The sequence below is a fragment of the Rousettus aegyptiacus genome, unplaced genomic scaffold, assembly GCF_014176215.1.
Source record: "Rousettus aegyptiacus isolate mRouAeg1 unplaced genomic scaffold, mRouAeg1.p scaffold_m13_p_3, whole genome shotgun sequence".
NCBI lineage: Eukaryota > Metazoa > Chordata > Mammalia > Chiroptera > Pteropodidae > Rousettus > Rousettus aegyptiacus.
The window spans coordinates 94,685,161-94,709,562 of NW_023416306.1; the positions used below are offsets into that span (position 1 = coordinate 94,685,161).

The 24,402-nt window shown below is 34.1% G+C and overlaps 1 protein-coding gene and 1 pseudogene across 2 annotated transcripts in view; both read right to left on the minus strand.

Annotated features, from left to right (window-relative positions):
- TTC6 (tetratricopeptide repeat domain 6) overlaps positions 1-24,402 on the minus strand; it is a 182,775-nt gene that overhangs the window by 15,520 nt on the left and 142,853 nt on the right. The window contains exons 19-28 of one of the 2 annotated variants that reach the window (XM_036239179.1): positions 22,133-22,283; positions 18,975-19,057; positions 17,970-18,046; positions 17,390-17,550; positions 13,566-13,700; positions 12,177-12,326; positions 11,064-11,204; positions 9,812-9,925; positions 6,240-6,359; positions 751-824 (exon numbers count right to left, since the gene is read on the minus strand). In XM_036239179.1, coding sequence (XP_036095072.1) covers positions 751-824; positions 6,240-6,359; positions 9,812-9,925; positions 11,064-11,204; positions 12,177-12,326; positions 13,566-13,700; positions 17,390-17,550; positions 17,970-18,046; positions 18,975-19,057; positions 22,133-22,283 — 1,206 coding nt within the window. Of the gene's footprint in view, positions 1-750; positions 825-6,239; positions 6,360-9,811; positions 9,926-11,063; positions 11,205-12,176; positions 12,327-13,565; positions 13,701-17,389; positions 17,551-17,969; positions 18,047-18,974; positions 19,058-22,132; positions 22,284-24,402 lie in introns of those variants that run through there. The other variant, XM_036239180.1, reaches the window with a different exon arrangement.
- On the minus strand, positions 11,659-11,777 carry LOC118601213 (annotated as a pseudogene).

A 24,402-nucleotide genomic window follows, 5' to 3' on the forward strand; every position in this document is an offset into this window, starting at 1 on the left:
TGCTGAATTTCTATGCTTTTAAAAGCAAAATGATCAGAAATTAATTTTTAGATGTCAAATGTATTTGTAGAAGTATAAACATTATAGTTAGTAAAATCTATCTAATATTATCTCAAAGAAAATTTTAAACTGATTCTCTTCTGTATTTTAGCTTTATGGAACTGTTCTTCCTCCCCTTCAATAACTTATTTTTACAATAATCCCAGAAACAGGTAATAATGTTTTAAATAACATGTTTTTGTAGATTTTATTGGGTTTTACAGATATTTATTAATCTTGTTTTAATTAGTTTTAAATTTAGACTTATGTTTTCTAAATGCAATTTTTTTAAATGTATAATTTTTTGAAATCACCTTTTTTCCCCCAACATTCATGCTTTTTAAAAGTTAGTTTCATTTTAGAAATAAAATTAATTACTTGATTTATTCTTAGACATTTTAAGCTATATGTGATTTTATTCTGTCTAACATTAGGTCCTTCCCTAGTAAATGGGCTTGAATCAGATGCTGCTCCAATACCATGATGTAGGATTTTACTTGCAGACTTGGCTAAAATAGTTTATTAGGAGGCAGAAAGATGCTAATGACGACACACAGGTGTGCTCCCCTCTTCTAAAAAGGGATTCTTTGTCTTTCCCCATTTCTGTACTCTTGTCTCTTCCACATATTTGTTTCTTTCTTCCATTCTTCCATTATATTATTAGATAGTCCCACTTGCTTTTATTAACTTCAACATAATTGCACTCCATACCTGTAATAGCACATGGCAGTAGCTTGACAAAGGCTCACATTAGTCTTGCTTATCAGTGCAGCTTGTTTAAAATCCTGAAACAGTATTATAAATTTTTGTTAATTTTGCAATATTATCTTTTGTGCTTTCTTAAACTTCCTTCTGACTTTGGTTCTACCACGAATATACTTAACGCAAGCATTAAAATACACATCTTCTTAAAACTTTATTTTTTTCCTTTAGTATCACATCTAGTGAAAACGGATGGAGCAGAGGAATCCCACAACTGAAAACTCACTCAGAATATTGTGCTACTGGTCTTCACTTTTCCCATGGTTTTGCCCTGCTATGTAAAATATGATATCTCATTTACTTTCTTTGTATTGTTTTTTTTTTTTCCCCAGTGTATACCACCAGAGACTTGCCCATCTATATAGAAATGGAAATTCACCTATAGAGAAGTTTTGGTGTTATATATGACTGTAGGACAGACAGACAGACACACCCAGGCCATGTAAGGGCCTTTTGGGTGGATTAGCTGAGGCTGCTCCTACCTTTGGAATCACACTTCGGGGGAGAAGTGTATCAGTTCGTCCAGGGATCCTAGAAACCTCCTGAGAGGAGCAACGGAAACTCTAATCCCAAGATTTTAAGTTAGGAAATTTAGCTGGGATGGACCCGAATGGCCCTGGGGAAGAGCTCGTTTAAGAGAATTAAAAATGCTAAGTCTGCAAGAGAGCCTGCCTCTGTCGCTGAACACTGTCCTCTATCAGGCACCAGAGACACAGTGTCTGAAACTCATAAGCTTTTCAAAGCCCTACAAAAGTATTTGAGACCTGAAGCAAAATAAGAACATCACTAAATTGAAATTAATAAAATATTTAAATAAATACCTACATATCAAACTATCACGTGAATTGCAATGGTTTTGCTTTTTCCCAAGGGCTGCTTCAGCAGGAATATTCATGGACAGTTCTGGTTGTAACCTCAAGTGACCAAGTTAAAAAGTGGAGAGCACTGTAAACTCCCCTGCGGTGGCAAAAGGAAATCCCTCCAGGCTCCCTAAGTGGAGGCAGGAGGCCCACACCCTACAGCCTTAAAGAGCAGGTGTGAGAGTTCTGGCTTCCACCCAAATGAAGAGGAGCGAACCATTACAGTCTCTCCCCTCCCCTTTTTCCTTCTCCCCTTTCTCATGCTCCAAACCTTCTCTGGCTATACCAGAGGGAAGATGCTGACTGTCTTGGAGGGTAGAACAAGTTTTCTAAAAATATTGGGGGTGGCGAGGGAGTAGTAGTGCCAAACCGAGCCTCCAGAATATTATTAGAGGAAGGTTTTAGTCACAGACTAATCTGTGAATGTGGACTCCCCACTTAGATTCTTGAAGCATATTTTTATACTAAATGGAACTAGTGGGGAGAAAATAAGAAATCTATTGTCTAATCAAATGTAATCTAATCAAAAATGTTACCAGATAACTCCCCTAAAACAGAAGTCCCCAACCCCCAGGAACTGGGCCACATAGCAGGAGGTGAGGGCGGGCAAGTCAGGGAAGCTTCATCTGTGTTTTCAGCCGCTCCCCAGCGCTGGCATCACCGCCTCACCTCCACCTCAGATCATCAGGCATTAGATTCTCATTGGAACACCAGTCCCTGGTGCCAAAAAGGCTGAGGACCACTGCCACAGAGAGGATCGTTTTATTAAAATGGAGGCAAACTTACAAGTATAAGCGAGATTTATTACAAATATTTCTATTAATCTTGGACGTTATGAGGAGTGACCAAGGACTTAAAAGGTTGAGAATACCAAGTTTAGTTTTGCAATCAGATAAAACTTTCAACAGTCAGCTTGACTCTATATATAATCATTATTATACTCTATGATAATTAATCATTATCAGTAATAGATGTAAACAATAGCTATCAGGATTACTATCTACAATAAAACTAATGGTAGTTTTTATAACTTTTCTCTTCTGCATTAATTTTTTTCTCTAATACGAGGAACATAAATAACAAACCACACAGTCACTCATACAAAGCAAATGCCCTCCACTGGTGAGTTTATTTGTAGGGAACTTCATCCACACTGTCCTCCTTTCTGTGTCAGAGGGTAGGCTCTTGACCCGTTCCTTTAATCTCCTTTGGAAGCTCTCTCCATTAGATTCCTGCTGTTTTCTGTATTTTTCATCCTTGCCTCACTGTCTCAACCTAAACCTAACATGCCTTCCCTCGACCCTCCCTGTCCATAAACTACACCTGCCCCTGTCTTTCCAGTTAGTTCCTGTCACTCACTACCAATTTCCTTGAAAGTATAGTTAACACTCACTGTCTCCACATCCGCAAATACCAACAACTTCCTATTATTCGTGTTGTTTAATAAGACCAATTTCATTTTGTAATTTGTAATTCATATATAAAGACATTTTTTATTTGCTTACTTTTATTCTTATCAAAGTGACCCATGTATATAGTGTATAAGGTCTAATAAAATTAGAAAACTTGCAATGCTTACAGAGACTGCCTGCTCCACCATTCCTCACCTGAGTCCCATTCCCCAAAGGCAAGTCTTTTTACATCTTGCTGTTATTTCTTCTGTTATTTATTTTCACATTTCAAAATAACATGAGCATTGTATCATATTTAACTTCTCACATAGGACAGAATTTAACTACCTTACACTCACTCCACACACTTCCCCTCCTCCCACCATCCCTGCACTTAAGACAATTTGTTTGTTTTAGTCTTTATTTTATTTCCCTCAAGTGTAGGGTCCTTTGCTACCCATTTGTATTTAAGTTTGAGGCATTAAAATCCAGAATGGTAGTTTTAGATGCCTCAACATTTCTTTTCCACTATTTTTAGCCTTAGGTGATTATATCTTTTCTATTCCTTTACTGTTTTCCTGATAGGTTTTCAATAGGACAAAGAGATAAACAGATGTTCTCAATCCAACAAGCTAACCATTAACTTCCTAAACAATGCTGGTCTAAATGCTATACTGTTGCTTCCTGATCAAGGCGTTCCTATGAAGATCATACAACTATCAATTAACTAGTATGTTTTCAGCACTCATTCTACTTGGCCTCTCTGTTAATCAGTAATTCCCACTAAAAAATTTGTCCTGGGTAAGTGTTAAGACTGCTGTCTCCTGGTTCTTCATCTAGCCCTTTTATTATTCAGTCATATTTCTTCATTGGTTCTTCCTCAGCCTGCATCATTTTTAAATTTAACTTTTCAAGTTATTTTTTTACTTTACATAGAGAAAAATTCTTTTTTTTTTTTACTTTTAATTAGCGTTTGCAGGACATATTTTTTCCAGCCTTTTAATTTTACTTGCTATATCAATATATTTAAACTGTGTTTCTTGTAGCCAGAATATAGTGGGGCTTTTTAAAAAACTTCTGATCTGACATTCTCATTATATTAATTGGTATATTTTTACCATGTCTATTAAATGTAATGCCTAATGGTTGGATTTAGGTCTACCCTCTTATTAGGTCCCCTCTGCTTTCTGTTTCTTTGCTTTCCCTGTCCAGACTTATTTTGGATTATTTTAATTTTTAAATATTCTATTTTAATTAATCTACTTGGTTTTGACTGAGGAGGTCACATTTGAGCAGAAAATGAAAATGAAAGGAGGGCATGAGCCATTCACAGATCAGTAGGAAGAGCACTCTGTGTATAGAGAATAGCTTGTGTGAGGACCCTGAGACAGGAAGAGAGCCTGGCACTTCCAAGTCATAAATAGCAAAAGGCCAGAGTGGACTGGCTTGAGTGGAGGAAAGGAGAATGTTTAACAATGAAGTCAGATCAGTGAGCAGCAGTCAGCCCATGAAGGGCTGGCCAGTCAAGAGTTCAGATTTTATTCTGAGTGTGATATGGGAAGCTATTGGAGGGTTTTGAGCAGAGGAATAACTTGATCTGCTTTATGTTTTCAAGAGACCTCTGGCTGCTGCGTGGAGAATAGCATGTAGAGAAATAGCAGAAGCAGAGAGGCCAGTTGGGAAGCTATTGTAGCAGTCCAGGGGAGAGATGGTTGAGGCTTGAATTAAGAGGATCATAATGGCAAAAATGAGAAATGGCTGAATGCAAAATATGTTTTGATGGTAGAGCTGACTAAACTTGCTCACGAGTTAGAGGTAGGGTGTGAGGAAAGAGAGGCATCAAGAATGATTTCCACTAGACCATAAGCTCCTCGAGGACTAGAAATCTGTTTTATTTATTTCTATATCTTCAGTGCCAATGCCAGTACCTTGCTTTGCAAGAACACAGGATTTGGAATCACTTGAGACCTGAGTTCAAATCTTGCCCCAGTACTTTCTCGTTGACTTTGTTTAACTTCTTTTGAATATCAGCTTCCTCATCTGTAAATTACAATTATAAATTGTGCAGCACTATTGAGAACCTGGTATGTTGATGTTAAGTACTAAATATTTTTCCCCGGTAACACAGGCCCTGCATTTAATTTTCCAACAGCTGAGGTCTTTTCCTTCCAACCCCCATCTTCCTCACTTATTCATCCCAACACTGTTGCCCAGCGTTTCACAGCTTTCTTGCCTAATCCAAACAAAAAAGTTCTTTAGCTCTCCCTACCTGAAGAAATTCCAAATGATATTTCTCAACTCTTGGAATTACATTTCGTCACAGTATAAATTGCATAGGATAAGATTTCTTGGGCACTTCCTTGATAATAAGTAATTCTGTGGGGCAAAATCTCAAAAGATGACTCCAGAAGTAGAAAAATAATATAAGCCATCTTTGGAGGTGAAAAAATAAATAGAAAACACTGCACTGCATGATGTTCTATTGTTGTTCCTCAGAAACAAAGAAGGAAAACTACCATTATTTAACTGCAAACTTCAAATTGCTATTTATTTTTTGCCTTATATCTCTTAATCTTAATTCCAAAGTAATTTAAAATAGATAATACAAATAAGATAAAAAATGAGAATGGTGAATTTCATTTAATTATTCTATAAAGAAATACATTTTAACCATTTGTTTCTTGCAGATGATATCTTCCATTGCATTTCTGAGTATCTATTTCTACTATTCTCAACAGCCTATTTTGAGCAACTATTTTCTGCCCAATGCAAAGTAACAGATTTATCTTGATATATTTTCAATGGGAAAGGAGGAAAATTATGAATGAAAAAGAATTAGCACCAGGCAGAGAAATAAATAATACATAAATCATTTTATTTGCCAAATAATTGAATTTTGCATAAGTTAAGATCTCTCTTGGGAGGAGCTGATGGTCTTAATATTTCATCAAATCAGAAAATTTTTTAATATATTGGCTGTTTGTAATCAAAACAAAGTAAAAATGCTCTCTTTTTTACAAAGAGTATTCTATCAGTCATTCAAAGTATTTCAATATAATTTTTTGCTAAAAATGAGTTATTGTTCATTAATATAAACCAACTGATATTAAGAAAATTTTGTTCACTATTTTCAGAAGTGAACATGTAAAATAAAGTAGCTTCATTTTTACAAGTAAACGAGGTTTACCTCTAACGCAGAATTGTGCTGCTCTAGTTCTTCATAGATGAGTCCACGATTAATGAAGGTATTTAATGTCACAGTTTCTCCAGCATCAAGAAGAAGCACAATTCCATAATCCGTTAATGCCTAAAAGTAAAATAATCACTTACAACCTAGATTCAACTCTTCAGAGTCTTATAATATTAGCCGAGGAAAAATGTGTTTATGCTCAAATTAGGAACTTACTGTTAGTATCTAATTTGACTTACAATCATGGCCAAAAATAATCATTTGTCAGATTTAAAAGGTCCCCTTCACTAAATATTATGAATACTGCTACTTTTTAATAAGTGGTGCTCACTGTGCTTGCACTTAACATGTTATTTGTGAATCATTCTAAGCATTTTTATTGTGTATAGATTGGAAGGGGGCATACAACACCCTTCTCCCGCCCAGGAGTTTCACCAAACGACGTTGATATTAAAGTCTTGTTCATTTTTGAAATTTAAGTTTTTGGTATTGTATTGTTTCCCTCAATGAAACCTAAGTTTTTTGGAGGCAGAGCTTATCCATTTTGTTCATCATTATAAACTCAGTAACTAGCACCATGCCTGTACACAATAACTACTCAATAAATTTTTGTTGCAAGAATAAATCATGAATCAATGCCAATGGATCATAATAAAACTAATGAATAAGCACTTATCAGAAAATTACTTCGAAATATTTTAATAGATATACTCATTTTTTTAAAAAAGACATTAGTCTCAGCTGAGAATTAATCGACTGAGAGAATCTTTCTCTATTTATTTTATCTTTTTTGCTCATTTATAGAATAAACAAGTATTTACTGGTCATCTACTCTGCACCAGGTGCTAGGAGCAACCCAAATTTGAGTTGGAGCTGAATATCTTAACTCATTTTTCTACTGAACATTTTGTCCAAAAGAACCATATGGTTTCATCAGAAAAGGGTCAAATTTTATATGCCTATAGCATATGCTAACTGAAAATTCAAATAACTAGTATTTTACTATTTGCTCAGTGATCTTCTAGTGTTTCATGATTGGGCACTCGAGCATCTAAAATAATTGTATAGTTAAAGATGCTATATGTATATCATGAAATAATTATAAGCAAATATTTCCAGGGCTGTAAAAATAATTCGTAATACTCATAAATGCAAAAGAAAACTAGAATGGTAGCACTTTTCCTTTCACAGAATCACAGAATGTAAAACCTGTAAGGTGCCTTAGCAATCCACTAAGCAGTTGAATATACGACAAGAGGAAACAAAAGCTAGAAAATGAGATTTCATCAAAGTTATGTTGCAGAAATGATGCGAAACAAGACCAGTGAGAAACCAAGCACCACTCATGGAGTTGGAGAACTCAGGTTTATTACACCAGTGATCCCAGAAGAGCTAGCACTGTTAAAATCTGTACCCCAAGCTCAGGGGCAATTTTGGTTTTATATATCCACGCTGTTAGAGTTAACATGAGCAACAGGCAGTTACAGAGCATGTGATTTTTGAACAGGAATTTAGGTAATACATCTGTTACCAAGACAGAACAATCATAGGGGATGCTGAATCTTCAGTTGATCTCAAGATCACTCTACCCTTTGGCCCATGCAGTAAGCACATCCACAAAAGCAGGACAAAGAGCTGATTACGAGGTTAGCCATTTGAGTGGAAAATTCCTCTTCAGTTACTGTACAAGTTTTTGTATCATGCCTCTGCAATTATTACTAGATTTTCAGTCTGGGAAAAGTTACTTAGCTCTAAGCTTCCTCATCTGCAAAACTGAGATATTAATAATTCATCATATGTTACAAAAATTCATCATTTCCATATGTTGATATATTGATGATATGCAACAGTGCCTGTAACACAATAACCCCTAAGTAAGTGTTAATTGTTACTATTTTTATTAATATAGGGTGGTAGGAGCCAAAATTCACCTTTTCTTAATTTTTGTAAAACCATATCTTGGGAGAATGTCTGAATGAATTTTCTGCAGAAAGACACTGGGTTTTCTCAGTGTCCTGATGGCAGGAATGCTGAGGAACAGGTGGAGGAAGACAAAAAGGGAGGAGGTGACACTGTTAAATGACATCCGGTGCACAGCTGGAGACCAGATGTTTTTACAAAGCCATCTAAAGACTGTTAACCAGAAGCAAACAAACCTGTGAACACCAGTTCCGGTCTCTGCTTCCTGTGTGACCTGGATGTGTTCCCAACCTCTCCCTACTTCTATTTCTTCTGTAAAATGAATGATTGGATTAAATGAGGTGGGTACATGGCAGCTCTAAAATTGCCGATATATTTATTCTAGTTAGATCTCTATTTAAGTGGTTTTTCATTTTCCTTATTCATAGAGCACTGGGCTCTGTTACATATCAGAGATTAAAAAAAAAAAAAAAATGAGAGTTCCCTGCCCCTACCCAGCCCATTGTTTTTCAGTTACCCAGAAAAGGCAGGAGTAGGGGTGGGGAGAGAGTCATTAAAGTCACCCTCTGTGCAGGTTACTCTGATAAATGACCCTTTAATAAGCTCCTAGAATCTTAACAGCTCCTTTGTTAAAAATTAGTTATTCATTTGTCAACATTTCTGGAAGAAACCTGATCTTCCGGTTATCAGGAATTCTACATCTTTTTGGGTAGAAACAATGTTTCTCAACTTCTTCCTTTCCACATCAGATAAATTTCTAAATCTCTGTATGTTTTAAACAGATTTAACTGCCCACATTTCAAGGAGATGGGGCGGGGTTGGGGCAGAGATGTCCACACAGAACAGTGGGAATGTGATGTACTCTTTCAGAGGAATGCTTCATTGGCTATGGAAGTGGATAGAAACAAGAAGGGAGAGACAGGTGAACAATAGAGAAAGAGAAGCAAGAGGATGTAACAGAACACAAAGAATGCCACAGACCAGCTACTCCCCAGTGAAGAATCTTACTTAATTGGAAAAGGACCAAACGGACAAGGGGAGCATAAAAGGGGGTTAGAAAATATAAAAGAAGGCTTGCACAGGTAGAAGCTGGAAAGGAAAAATATAGAAAGAGGTTTGCTGCAGCCATTGGGTAGGCCTTCAAAAAGCACAGACAATACTGGTCATTGCTTATTGGTCCCCAGGGCTGGAAATGATTTCTCATAACTCCCTGTGGTCTGAGCACTGGACAAAAAAAAAAAAAAAAGCCTCAGCAAACTGTTCTTGCTAATGTTGAGATTTTGAAACAACAATATTGCTAATGATCACTACTTTAAAATTCTGCACATGAGTATATCAGTAGAAACAGTTACTCTAATGAGAATTATGTAATGTATTTTAACTTATGTACACCTTTATATGCTTATGTAAGCATTGTAAAATTAATTTTTTATTTGACATTATAGAGATTGTAAAAGAAAATTTGGTGAGCACAAAGAAATTAAATACTCTTTGAAATGGTTCTTCCGTTTCCCAAGTTGTATGTGTGTGTGTGTATTTCTACAGAAATTATTTTCAAAATTACAACAGAAATAAGAAAAAACTTTACACGTGCTTTAAATATGTTTACAAATGCTTTAACATTTTGTTTACTAAAATGGTCATCTTACCATTCGAAGTTCACCTATTTTGGTGTAACATAATGCTCTGTTATAAAATGCTACATAGCTGTTTTTGTCCATGTTGATAGCTGTAGTTAAATCTGTTATGGCTAGTTTATAAGTCTAAAAAGGAAAAAATAATTAGGTAAGGATTAATCATAATGGACTGAAATTTAATTATAAAATAAATTCTTGATTCCATCTATCACAGTTTTTGGAACACTCTCTGTAGCATCTGTGATATTAAGACAATCAAGCTAATCTTTCACAGAGTTAATTAAGAAGATATCTTGGTAGGAATTTTTATTATTGTTCCTGCTACTTGCAAATAAAATTAAATATATAAAGAACTTTAATTTAGATGATTATCTTAGTGCCAAAGATGCTATACGGCAAGGAAAAAAATTATACTTGTTATTAGTAAAAGAGAGGCAAGCCATATTCCTCCAGCAAACATTCACTAGGGCTTGCTTGCTTCTGTCATACTGTCGTATCACATAATTGTCATGTTTTCTATCCACGTTCTCTTTTGCTTCCTCTTTGATGCTTCTCTGATACCTTAGATCATCCATTTCTATAGATAGTAATTTTCATGGAATTAACACATAATACAAGATCTTACCGGTACCTTAAGGTATTATTTGCAAAATATTTCATATGAAATAGCTACAAAAGAAGATGAGAAAAGAAAAGTAGAGAGAAACAAAATATTCTATGAAGCATCAGGTATCAGTGCTGCCACACACACCCACTCTGACCCAACAATTTCCATTTAGGAATCAATCATAAACTCAAGCAACGATTTTGTTCTCAATGTGTATAACTGTATTATTTAAAATAGTAAAATAATAAAAAATGTAAAACAACCCAAATTTCCAGCGATCAACTTGTAAAAAAATAAACTATGGTAAAATATTATTCAGTCATTAAAAATGGTATCTTCAAAGGTTAAGTATGACAAACAGGGCACAATATCAATTACATAAATAGCACAATCCCAATTTTGGAAAAAATATATATTATTAGGAAAAAAATACAATGCAAATATACCAAAATGCACTCAGGAGTTTTCATCTAATAGTGGGATAATAGCTGATTTTAGTCTTCTCCTTCATGAATTAAAATCCCTTTTGATGTACTGTCTTTAATACCACAGTGATTCTTCTCTCACAGAGGAAATAAAAGGAAGTGATTCCCTACTTCACATCCAAGCATCTGCCTACCCCAACATTTCAGTAAACAAGACAGGAAATCACCCTACCTTGTTGTAGTATTTCAGAACTCCTCTGTAAATATAAGCTCGCACACTCTGAGGATAAATTTTGATGGCCTCATTACAATTCAAGATTGCTTTGGAGTATCTGCCTTTCAAACCATAGAAAGCTACTCGGCTTAAATATGCCTTTTCAGAGAAAGAGAAGAGGAAAGAGAGAATGAATGTTTTCATAAAAGCATCAATTCTACCAAAATATATGGCAGTTTGAACAAATCTATGGTATAAAGAGTAGTTTTTTCTTACTCTTTTATTAGAAAAAATTTAAACATACAGAATAACTGAAAGAGAAGTTTAATAAAGACCCACTTGCCTACCACCTGGATTCAATAATTATTAACAAAATAATTGTTTTATAATATTAATTGTATCTATTTTTTTCTGAACTGTTTAAAAATAAGTTTCAGACATCATAACAATTCACCCTAAGTCTTTCAATATGCATTTTCTGTGAAGATGTTCTCCTGTATAATCATACTACCATAATATGTTTAAGAAAATTAATAGTATTTTCCTAAAGTCATCTAATATTTAGTCCACATTCATAGTTCATAAACTTTTGTTTATTTGTTTATTTATTTTAGACCTACAGCACCCGGTCTTCCTAGGTGGTCTCCCATCCAAGTACTAACCAGACCTGACCCTGCTTAGCTTCCGAGATCAGACAAGATCGGGCCTGTTCAGGGTGGTGTGGCCATAGACTCATCAACTTTTAAAATCAGGATCCAATCAAACTTCATCTATGGAATTTTATATTTTCTCTATAGTCTCTTAAAAGGCAGAAATAAATGTGATAGCAAAACAAGAAATAAAATTAATAACAATTATAAAATTATAATTATTAATAGATACCTTAAAATATTAACAATATTTACATTTCACAATTCACAAAACACTTTTACATATATAATATCCCTGTTGGAAATAATATTTTTAGTTCAAGGGGAAATACAGATATATACATCGTCAAAATATAATTAGCCGAAAAGTAGATATAAGTAACCAGTTGTTGCTAACTAATAACAGTGATATATAAAGGATTTAATAGTTTTAGCAAATCTAGCACACTCTCTAAATCACTGAAATTGTTCATTTAAATACCTCATAATATTTTGGAGCAATGGTAATTGCACGATTAAAATCCAAAATTGAGCTATCCTTGTGGAGTTTTACTTTGCAAAGCCCACGTTGGTAAAAACCTTCTGCGAAATCAGGATTTGCTTTCACAGCTTTCGAAAAGCAATCAAAAGCCTAGAAGAGTATGTGATTAAGAAGCAAATCATTTAGTGAGTAGAATATGTTCATTTAAAATGTTAATAAATTACTGTATGTAACTATTATTGAAAGTTTTCATTCTCTTTTTGGTCATTTTCAATATGTTTTTCTCACTGAAATTTATGGAGTAAGTCAGGTTATTATTATAATTTACAGTTCCCCTTACTCCTAAATTAATGTCTACATAACCCCTGTCGTTACATTACAATATTTTTGCCGGTGTAATTTTAATCATTATTCTTCATAGAAATGTGCACTTCAAAGAAATCACAGCCAGTACATTTGCTTTCCATGATGGTCCAAGACCTATAGCAGATATATAGGTATGAAATTTCACGACAGAACTCTAAAATGTTTTCCCACATTGTAATGCAAAGCTAGGTTTTGGTTTTCCAAGAGGGCTAAAAACATTGAAAAGATTTGCAATTAATCTTATATTTTTTGGAATTTCTTAATGGTACAGCTAATCAAGTGCAACTTGTTTTCAAGGTTACAGAGATATATGTTTCAGACACTGTCTATCTCTATGAATATAAGGACTAGAATGGTGTGTGTGTGTGTGTGTGTGTGTGTGTGCGCGCGCGCGCGCGCGTGTGTGTGTTTAGAAATAGAGTTGTGGGATATCCAACATTGACTAATGGAAAATACCAATTATTTTACATATTAATCATGTTACTGACAATTTTGAAGTGGAGATTTGTGTAAAACAGCCAAATACTGAATAAATATATGAATATTGAATCAACTTTTCAATGAACTTCAATGGTTTTCAATGAATCTGACCACCTTAATAACCTGTTTCATTTTAGTTTGAATTGTTCAGTTGTCAATAAGAGAAATCAGTGTCCTAATCATTTTCTATATAATCTCCATTACACTGAAGCACTCAATTTAAAGTACTTACAATTTAATAAATAATTGTATTAACATGAAATTATTTTTCTGTAATAATTTCTTACAGTTAGATTTATTGTTTTGGTGGGAAACACACATTAGTCTTTAGAATATCATTGACAAATCGGCATCAAATCAAGTGTTTTGAATAAATAAAACAATGAAGTGGGTATTACAGAGTACATCTTGCCTGTAATAAGCCAAGCTTTATGTGAAGCTTTAGTCTAGTCACTCACTGTGTAGGTAACCTTCAGAAACAGAACTGAATGCAAGCAATTTCTAAAATAACAGATAACCTATGTTCCTAAATACAGAAAATACCATCTGTAAGTTGCCTTCATCCATGTAACAAAGACCCAAGTTATACAGACAGTCAGCTGAAGCTGCTACAGCACTAGGTCCTTTATCGGAATGAGAAAAGACATCCAACGCCTTTTTAAACATTCTCACAGCTTCCTATAATGATAAAAAAATAAAAATAAAAAATAAGAGAGAGAGAGAGACAGAGAGAGAGAGAAAAAAAAAAGATGGAGGGGGGAAGGCAGTGAGAATGTTTCTAATATTTACTGAACACAACAGCTTTAAACATTAAAAGGAGTCCTGAGCACACAACCCTACTCTCGGTTCACAGGAGGACTCACAGTCATGCCAAAGTACTGTGTCAGTGCACCTTGAGAAGGGGACCTAGGCTGGCCGTAGGGAGGACATCTGATCACAGAAGGTCCCACCCAGGTACCTATCCTACTAGAGGTACGTAAGCAGGCGTACACACACACACATGAACTTTTGGAACTACATTTTCTAAATTCTAAAGGTTATTTTCTTGTAGTTGTAAATCAGACTTACATTTATAGACTAGTTTATGACCAATTTCCTAGTAATTTTTCTAAAGGGAATACTGGGCAACTATTCTATAATAACAAATCTCCAGTGATAATATCTCTTATTTTGGTTGTGGATTTAATCAACGTTTTGTCCTGCTGCGCTCTTAATGGGGTTCCATTATCACCAGAAAATAAACATCAAAAGTCACCCATTTAAACTATTTCATCAAAGTAGTTGAAACTCATTAATGAAAAAATTCAATTTTCCAGATAGAAATGACTTTTCATAATTACCTAATTGATGTATATTTCTATATAAAAACAAAAATATTTGTGACTCTTTAGCCCATTTTCTTAATTATATTACAATACCAAAGAAACGAGATTTAACTTAGATGTGTCCTTCGTACCCCTACATTAGCATTTACTCCATATGTTTACAGCCCATCTCAACATCCATCCTTCCGTCCCCACTCTCAGCACATGACCTTGCCATAGAACAAATCATCACCTCGACTTCTCTCTTTTAACTTTTTATATGTCTATATCTTCTTCCATTTCCATCTTTTTCTCACCTGTCTTTAAATGGGTTCCATTCTTCTCCTTTTCAGAGCTAACTCCTTAAGCTGTGTCCTTCATCCCATCTCCTTCTGCTCTACCTGAGGATAACCTGTTATTTCCTTCCTCCTTTGGATCTCTGCGCCTTCACTGGCTCCTTGAGTCCGTAAAATCTTCCATCCCATTTAAATTTAAATGAACATATCTTCACTTCCTCCTGCTTCCTCCTCTAGCTGATGTCTACCACCCCTTGCTTTTTCAATGCTCTAAAAAGTCTCCTCTGGCAACTTGAAGGTAAGGCATATTTACATTCTGAAAATTGTCCTGTGGCTGCTGTGTAGATAAATGCTTGGAAAAGTGCGACACTATTACTATAACTCATGCAAAATAAAAATATGTTCAAGACTAGGATGATGACCACAGAAATAGAAAAAGGAAGAAAGGAAAGGGATTTGAGAGATATTTAGAAAGTAGAACTAAAGGACCATCACTATTGATTGGGTAGAAGAGGACAATCAAAGGTGACCCAAGTTTTCTAGCAGAGCAACAGGGACATAAGTGGAGATTAAAGTAAATATAAGAGTATTCCTAAAAGGAATTCAATATCATAATTCTCCCTAAAATAATTTAGTGACTCAGTAAAATTCAATCAAAATTCCAACAGGGTTTTTAGTGGATCTTGATACGTTAAATTGAAAATGTATATTGGGGACTTATAAATGTATTTATAAGAATTGTATATATTTTTACAGAAAGTCTATTTCTTTGATGTAAAGGAAGGCATTCTTGAATTTCATAATTTTTTTTTCCTTACGCTTTTGAAATTTACAACTTCTGTAGTTAGGAATCTATTTCTTACAACTCTTCTAAACTTTGTCCTGGTCAATTTTAGCCTGGATACAGAACCAATTGATGCAATTATATGCAACCCTGGTTGTAGTAGAACAATTCTGATTCATAACTATGCAGTCTTCAGTTCTTCTATCTGATTTTGGTAAGTATTCCTTAGCTAGGGTTGGCTTTTTTTTTTTAACTTAGGACAGAGAAATTGAAGGATGGAAATTAATCCTTTCACTTCAGTACATGTAGGTTTTCAATAACTGAGTCAAAGTAGAGTTTTAAGGGGTCAGTGGTGGCAGGCCATGATTTACAAATAATGGGCTCTGCTTGGGCAACTACCCCTTTGAGTTCCTCCCATCTGACATAACTTAAATGGTGAAATTTATGTTTATGAGCTCATTTGCAAAGCTTTTAAAAATATTTTCAGCTGTTCTGAATGGGACTTATTAACAGTATGTATATAAAAATGTCACATCAGCTGTGATTTGATCCCTTGTTTGCTTAATATGTTGTAAAATGATGGCTCAGAAAAGTAGCCTATAGTCTAACCGTGGTGCTATTTTAGGCTGGCTTGTTAAACGCAGATCTAAGCTAGTATGTCAATAAAGCAAATACTTATTTTCATTTTTTATTAATGATCCCCTCCCCCTGCAAAAAAAAAAAAAAGAAAGAAAGAAAGAAAGAAAAGAAAAGAAAAGAAAAGAAAAGAAAAGAAAAGAAAAGAAAAGAAAAGAAAAGAAAAGAAAATGAATTTGGAGGAGTAAAGGTCCAAGAATAAACAGGAATTTCCTGGAGAATGTAATGAGGGCACTTGTTTTACCAAATATCAAGAATTGCAATAAAGCTATAATACTTGGGCCAAGGAAAGATTAATTGACCAAAGGAACAGAATAGAGAGCCCAAAATCAGATCTACACGTACATGAAAACTTATAATAGATGTAGCACTTCAGATCTCTGAGTTAAGGAGAACATTTCAATAAATGATACTAGAACATTTGAGTATCCATATAGGAAAAATTGAAATTTTATTGCTATCTCACACTCAAAAAAAAATCAGTTTAAGGTAGAATAAGGCCTTAATAGAAAAAGCAAAACTCTTAAACTTTTAGAAGAAAATACGGGAAATATCTTTATGATATTGGAGGAGAGAAGGATTACTTAAACAATTTGTTTAAGCCATGCTAACAAAACAAAAAGTACATCTATTCGACCACATTAAAATTAAAAGCCTATGTTCACCAAAATGCAACATAAAGAAAATTAAAAGGTAGCCATAAATTACAATATACAGGTCACACATACAACTAACCAAGGATTAATATAGAGAATTTAGTTTTTAAATGCCTAAAATCGATAAGAACAAGACAAACAAAAATATGTATAAGAAATTGACAAAACAGGAAATATGAGTGGCTAATAAACATAAAAAGATACCAAATCTGTGCTCAAACTGAGATATGTGACTTAAGATCGCAATGAGAAATTGTTTTTTTTATCTACCAAATTAACAAAAGTAAAGTCAGACAACACCAATTATTGTGGAGGATGTAGATCAACAGGCATACTTGTACACTGCAGGTGGCAGAATAAACTGGTACAACCCTATGGAATGATGTATCATTTTCTTGAAAGTTAAACATTTACTTTCTCTACGTGCCAACAATTCTACTCCTAGGAAATTCTGGAAAGTCCTGGAAAATTACGCCGGATGTTAACAGAAGACATGACAAAGAATATTTACAGCAGCCCTACTCTTAAGAGAAAAAAATAAATAAAAGAAGCAACCCAAATGTTAATTAACAGAAGAATCAATAAACAAGTGGTATTATTTAGCTTTGTAAAAAATATGCAAGCAGTCATTCTAAGCAAAATATAAAAATTCCATTAATAGGTTCAGTAAACATTACTTGAGACTGTATACCTTGCTTCTCTTGGCCTTCATGTGGGCTTTTGCTAATAGGGTGTACGTGGTGATCTCGGGCCTATTCAAAATGATCCCATCCAAGACCTGAATGGCCTTGTCATGGTTTTCACAAAATGAATAAATGAGTGCTTGCTGTATAGGACTCAACTCGATGTGACCTAAAAGGAAAGGAAAGTTTATCAATACCTTTGTCAAGAATCTAAGATTTAGAACATTATTTTAAGGAAGTCAAGCTAGTCAATCACCTATCTTTTAATATGAATTAACAAATCGATATGATACTAAAATCTAGTTACTATCAACAAAATATAACATTCCAATTATAAACAAACAAAAAAGCATAAAACTGGTATTTCTTATAATAACCTCTCTCACAAAATTCACTATATTATGAAGCATTTTACTAATTGATTATTTACAAGCAAAATGGAAGTTTTAAAGTTTCAAAACCTAACTTTGACTTTCAAGTGAATCCTTCAAGCTATCTACACATAGCTATTGCAAGTAATATAAACATTTTGAAGAAGTATTTCTTTTTAAATTAAGACAATTATAAATTTGTTTTAATTATATTTACCTTTGTTCATTTCTGCTACTTGATAAATAGTGAACTTTGCAAGATCATAACACTTCATCCTAAGAAGATATTGTCCTCTAGAAGAAATAATATCTTTTTAATTCTAAGCAGTTAAAAATAATTTTTCTACAATACAGTTCCTTAAAACCAGTTACTTAAGATTTTATGATTACATTTGTTTATACTTAAATATGTATGATAAAAACAATATGAAAATTATAAACCTTTTATGTAGTCTAAATGAACAAGTTGGCTTAGAGATGTGACATGAACACAATTTAGGAAATATGAAGCTGAAAGAAAAACACTCAAAACTTTTTTTGCAGTTATCTGTATTTAAAATGTTATAGTTCAATGCCGAGAAATGATTAAAAGATAAACACAGTTCAAGGGACAAAAATGTAGGGGAGTATTTACATAAATTGCTAAAATGTGATTCAAGAGTTTACAAAACAATGCAAGCCCTTAGAAGAAAGCACTGTTCTCATCCATTTCACATGCCTATTATATAAATCCATTCCCCAGGTCATAAATTATAACCTATTTTTGGTAGTGATAACTCATAACTTGCAATGGGTGTCCATAGCAAGCTCTACCACATTTGAAATACAATTCAATGTGTCACTATTTTTTTCCCCAATGAATTAGCTGAGTTTACATTTGGCGCCTCTGTAGACACAATCAAACAACTCATCAAATATGTTACCTTACTTTCATGAGCTGTATGATAACTAAAGAACCAGCATTCTAGAGAGGCCTCAGGGAACTTATACACTAAACAGTTGTGTTTTGAAGCAAGGATAAAGCAAAGGGAAAGATCTGGTTGTCTTATATATTATCTTGAAGCTAAAAAAATAATAACTGTATCTGACTTGCTGGTTGGAAGATGGCCATTGCTGAAATGTAAAACAAGGAGGCCAGTAGGATCAAAAGAGAGCTAAAGATCCCAGTTGCTAGCTCAGTTGCTAAGCTATCCCAAGAAGAATTCTATTTCTATGCCCGTACCTCATTATATATAATTGGATTCCATCTGGCTGAAGGTGGATAGCATAAGATAACTCTCTTACAGCCTTTTTCAATTCATGCAACTGTTGAATGATAAACAGAAACTTAGTTCATGATAACACTGATTGCTTTCTTTCTGATGTTTATCCCCTCCCATCCTTCAATACTGAAATTTTGCAGAAACATGTCATGATACACTAGCAAATGGGAACAAAGAAGTAAAAATATTTTAGAAGTTTGTGATGCAGTCTTTTGTTTTTTAAAAACCATTTATCTTTAATTTCGAATAATTTAACATACCTCATATATAATTTTACATATCATACATTCTAGCTTGTTTTCTCTTTTTGTTTAGCCTTTCAGTTTTTCTCTCAACCATAACACCTTTTCTACCAAACTTTACTCATGTTAATAAACTAGCATGCAGAGTAGGATAAAACTAAAAAGTAAGTCTAGGGTAGCTCCATATTATAGTGGTTAGCACATCTGCTTTGCACACAGAAAGTCCTGGGTTCACGCCCCAGGTGGAGCCATGGACCATACCCCAGGTGCGTGGAGCCCCCAGGTGCACTGGGACCCTAAGTGTGCCAGGCCCTGGGTACATGCCGGTAGCATGTGGGAGGAGACACCCCACCTTCAGAGATCCACCTCTAAAGGGGAAACGGCAACATACAGAAGTCAAAGGTGGAAGTGGGGGAGGGGGAAAATTAAAGAGGAGGGAAAAAAAGGTCAATTCCATTTAAAAATAAGGAAGAAAAAACAGGGTTATACTTTAATAAGTAAATGAATGACTAAAAATATAAGAATGATGAAACAAAATATAAGAATGATGAAAAAAGTCTGCTTAAAATCAATATATAATTAAAAGCAAACACTGATTCTTTCCTTTATATTGGTCACAAAAAGCATAATTTGGATTTGTACATATTTGGAGACAAAAACTTACTCTTGCTGGAAATATCAAGAGAAGGACTACACAGACTCCAGCAAAATAAACTTGGGACAACCAACGACTTCTCTTCCTATGCTGATATGGTGATGCAGCGAGGAGAATGTACAAAACTAATTGTGCATGGAAGTAGGCAGTAACTATTGATGGGGTACAAGCTGTTTGGAGGAAAGAATGGAGTCAAAAGAGGGAACCCAAAAGGAACGAGTTTGAGATGTGTTTAAATAAATTTGAGAATGTCTGTGAAACTTTAGGCCAGCTGCTTCCCAAGCTGACCCTGCTCAGGTTGGTGTAATTATTAAATCATCTAGTCATATGTCTGGATTGTTGCACCTGTTCCAACCGTGAATATTTATGCATTGAGGAAACCCTGACTGGGAAAGATGGAGGCTCACTCTCTCTGATCTTCACAAGCTGCCCTGGGGTTGGAGTTCTCCAGACAGCCTTAGATTGGATTCCTCCTGGAGGCTGAACCCACACCGCAGGCAAATGTTTTCTATATATACGCACTGGGTTTGATTTGTAATTGTTTTATTTACATGGGACCATATTGTACACACTTTATACTCTTCTCTGATTCTTGCTTTTCTTATTCAACAATATCTCAAAAAAATCCCTTCCAATATTCCCATACAGTTCTAATTATTCTTTTTATTGACTACATCATACTCTAGATGTGAATACAATCCAATTTATTCAGCCATTACTGTGCAGAAATTTTTGCCTCCTCAGAACAATGGGTTTTTGAATATATGTCCTTATACCCTATTATTATGCTGGTGCTTTGGTTCCTAAGTGCACTCAAAGGAAATTCCAACTTCCCCCTAGAGTTCTCAGCCCCAGCAACATGGAGTGAAGCAAAAAGACCACATGCCGCAAGTAAGTCCATCCCTTCTCCAACAGGAGTCAAGAGCAAACTTTCCCTGAGGACAACACTAAATCTGCCCAGGGTCTTCAATCTCCATTATCAGGAAGGTAAGGGCTTTGAATGGAACATTAGGTCCTGAGTTGCAGACATTGGAGAACAGAGCTCCTAGGCAACACTTAATAGAGAAGCAGGGTGAGTGAGAAAAAAAAAAAAAAAAAAAAACTTTTATATTTTAATACCCTGATTTTGAGGTGGGTTTTGTGTTTTTATTGCGTGGGGGTGAGGGCCGGGCCTTTGTTTTTTGATTGTTCATGTTGCTGGCAGGAGGTTGTTTTATTTTGTTGTTGTTATTTCCCATCCATAACTAGGCTAGCCTGACTAAAACCAGTGTGACTGAAGGACTTATAGGAGACAAGGACAGAAAGGCAATGAGGAGCTAATTTACATGGGCTCTTGTGGGCCTTTAGCTTTTGCAGAATTTGGCTTTTATTCTGAGTGCAAAGGGAAGCTATTGAAGTTATTTGGGCAAAGAAGTAAAATAATCCGACAGGTTTCAATAGCATCACTAAGGCTGCTGTGTTGAAAAGCATTATAATGGAATAAAGAACAGAAGCAAGTAGACCAGGAGGCTACTACAATAATCCTGATGAGAAATAATAGTGTCTTAGGTGGGACGTTAGTGGTGGAGTAGTGGAAAGGGATATCTATTTTGAAAGGTATAACAGTTAACAGTTTTTATCTCTGGAAAGTCAAATTTGGTTTGGGTTAGGGAAGACTTTTACTGTTTATTATATTGTTTGAATTTGTTACACTAGGGTATATTACACTTTTAAATTTAAGTAACTTGCAAATTTAAAAACAATTTAAAAGAACATATGAATGAGTAGGACCTCATTCTATGTGAATTCCATTCTACAAACCCACCCACTCACTAATAAACACACACACACACACACACACACACACACACACACACAAACTGATAGACTCTAAAACGTTAATAGCAGTTATCTCTAGAGAATGAAATTATGGATAGTTTTAAATTCATTTTTATTTGCATAATTGCATGCAATTAATATATGTTGCTTTTGTAATAAGGGAAAAAATTATTTTTCAAAAAGAAAATGAAAGACAAAAATTCATACCTCATCAGTAGAAGCAATTATAGTTAACTATAGCTACTTAATATTACTTAATATTAACGATATAAATGCATTATAAATGCATTAGCTTCTATAATTAGCTGAAAAATAATACATTAATATATTTTAAATTATATTAAACTAATATCCAGAAAATTAAAACTTTTTTAAAAAGTCAAGGTTCTTAAATCTTAAATACCTTATTATAAGTTTCTGCTCGACAAATATAGCTTCGAATATATAAAGGATCAAGTCTAATAGCCTCAGAAAAATGCCAAGTGGCTTCAATGTAGTTATCCAAGTGCAGCAGGTATATGAGGCCAATGTTTATATAGGCAAAAATAACAGTTCTAAAAAAATAAAAATGCAAAATCTTGTTAGAAATTTGAATTATTCCAAATGTTCTCCAATTATAAATGAACCTAATGAAATACATACATCAATATATACGAGGGTTGTTTATGTCTTACTAAAGAAGTAAATTAGTTAATTACACTCTGTTTAAAATTATAAATATCTTTATAAAATCCTTAGAAGGAAATCAACATTTGTAGTGTCTATGCTAGGAAGAGAATTCCTGAAGTCTTCTAGACTCTGAGCAATACTTTACTCTTCCTTAACTTAACCTTGACTTACCTTGAATTACAAGCATAGCTTTCCTCAACTCAAAAGTTTCTGCCTCGGGCTATATTATATTCTCCATGAGTAACAGTGAGAGACAGTAATAGTTTCAAGGCTTATGGGTGAAAATCCTCTCCATGTAGGTATTAACCCAGCTTCTTTTCTATATAAAATAAATGTTTTTTTCTCTTAAAATCAAACAATTTTCAATATAGAAATGGCCTAGAAATTACCTTGTTAAATGCCTCTATTTCTTTTTTTTCTCCAAAAGTAATCTTCCTTTTCTCTTTATATTTTAAAAGAAAATAATTTTTAAAAACACCTCTTGAACACATTCAGATATTAAAGGTTTTGTTAATTCCATTTAGTTACTATTTAACAAAATAGATGAAAGTTAAGTTAGGTTGTTTTTAATTTTTTTAAAGGTAGACAAGCTGACATTTCTTTTCATCTTTTATACAGGTGTCTGCTTCAGAATGGTAAGTCGATACGATCTGTTAATCATATTTTTTCGCCATTCTCCCCTACCGTCATCACCATCGTGTTTATTTCTAATCACAAAGATAGAACAGTTTCCTACTTAGTGCTAGTCTGCTGCTTACTTCTTGTCCTTGACAGCAAATGAAGACATATTTGTTTTCCTTCATATACAAATTACCGGTGAGATTTTTATTAAAGCTGTATTTTAAAAACAGTCTATTAAAAACTTTACAGCCTTCTTAACTTTTAGTTAATGTTTTCTATGAATTTCGAAACTACCTCTTTTATGGGTGATCAGAATAAACATTTTGATTAGGTATATGAAATACAAAGTATGAGATTTTCCACTTGTTTTAAATGGAAGTAAACCTCTTGGCAATCTCCAATTGCAAAAACAAAAACAAAAACAAAAAAAACAACTCATGTTGTATAACATAGTGTTCCCCAGGTTTTCAGAAGTTAAAACTCCTCTTACCTTTAAAATTTTTATTTTGTGAATATACTCCTTTCCTAAAAATTAAATGTGGCTTATATTCTCTTTTTTTAATTTTGTAAAAATTTATTTGTCTATCTATTTGTTTATTTATTATGGTGACATTAGTTAACGAAATCTAATAAGTTTCAGCTATACATTTTAACAGTAAGGCATATATACATTATACTGTGTGTTCACCTCCCACAGTTAGATTTCTTTCTGTCACCACATATTTGACCCCTTTTAACCCATCTACCTCCCCTCTCTCTCCTTCCCACTACCCTCTGGTAACCACTAATCTCCTGTCCGTGACCATAAGTCTCTGTTTGTTTGTCCTGTTCATTTGTTGCTTTTAGGTTTATATCCCATATATATGTGATTCTCAACTTTTTCTGGCTGGCTTATTTCGCTTAGCAATGCCTCTATTTCAAAATAATGAGCCAGCCCAACTTCACAGAAGCCCTGACCTAAAAGACACCAAAATTCCTACCCCCCACATTTTGGCTTTTTGCAACTGAAACTTTTCTTTCCATTTCTGGCTCAAATATATCCCGAAGAAAATCACTATGGAACCATTTTCCATAACTTTCCTGAGACAAGTTCAAAGTTTACCTTATCGATAAACTAAACAATCTGCTGTTTGGCATGGATTGGTAAGATATGTTACTCTTTCTGACACTTTCCATTTTATATTTATTTAACAAATGCTTCATTAGGAAGAAAGGGGGAGAGGGAGAATTATTTAATTAAATTCCATGTTTGACAGCTTAGCTTTCTGACCAGTGTGTATAACTTTCAGTCTATTTCTTCCAGAACTTAACGTTCTAAGTGTTATTGGCTTTTTTCTTTTGCTTTGCTAAGCAAAATGAAGTTAGAAGTTCTAAATAGAAGTT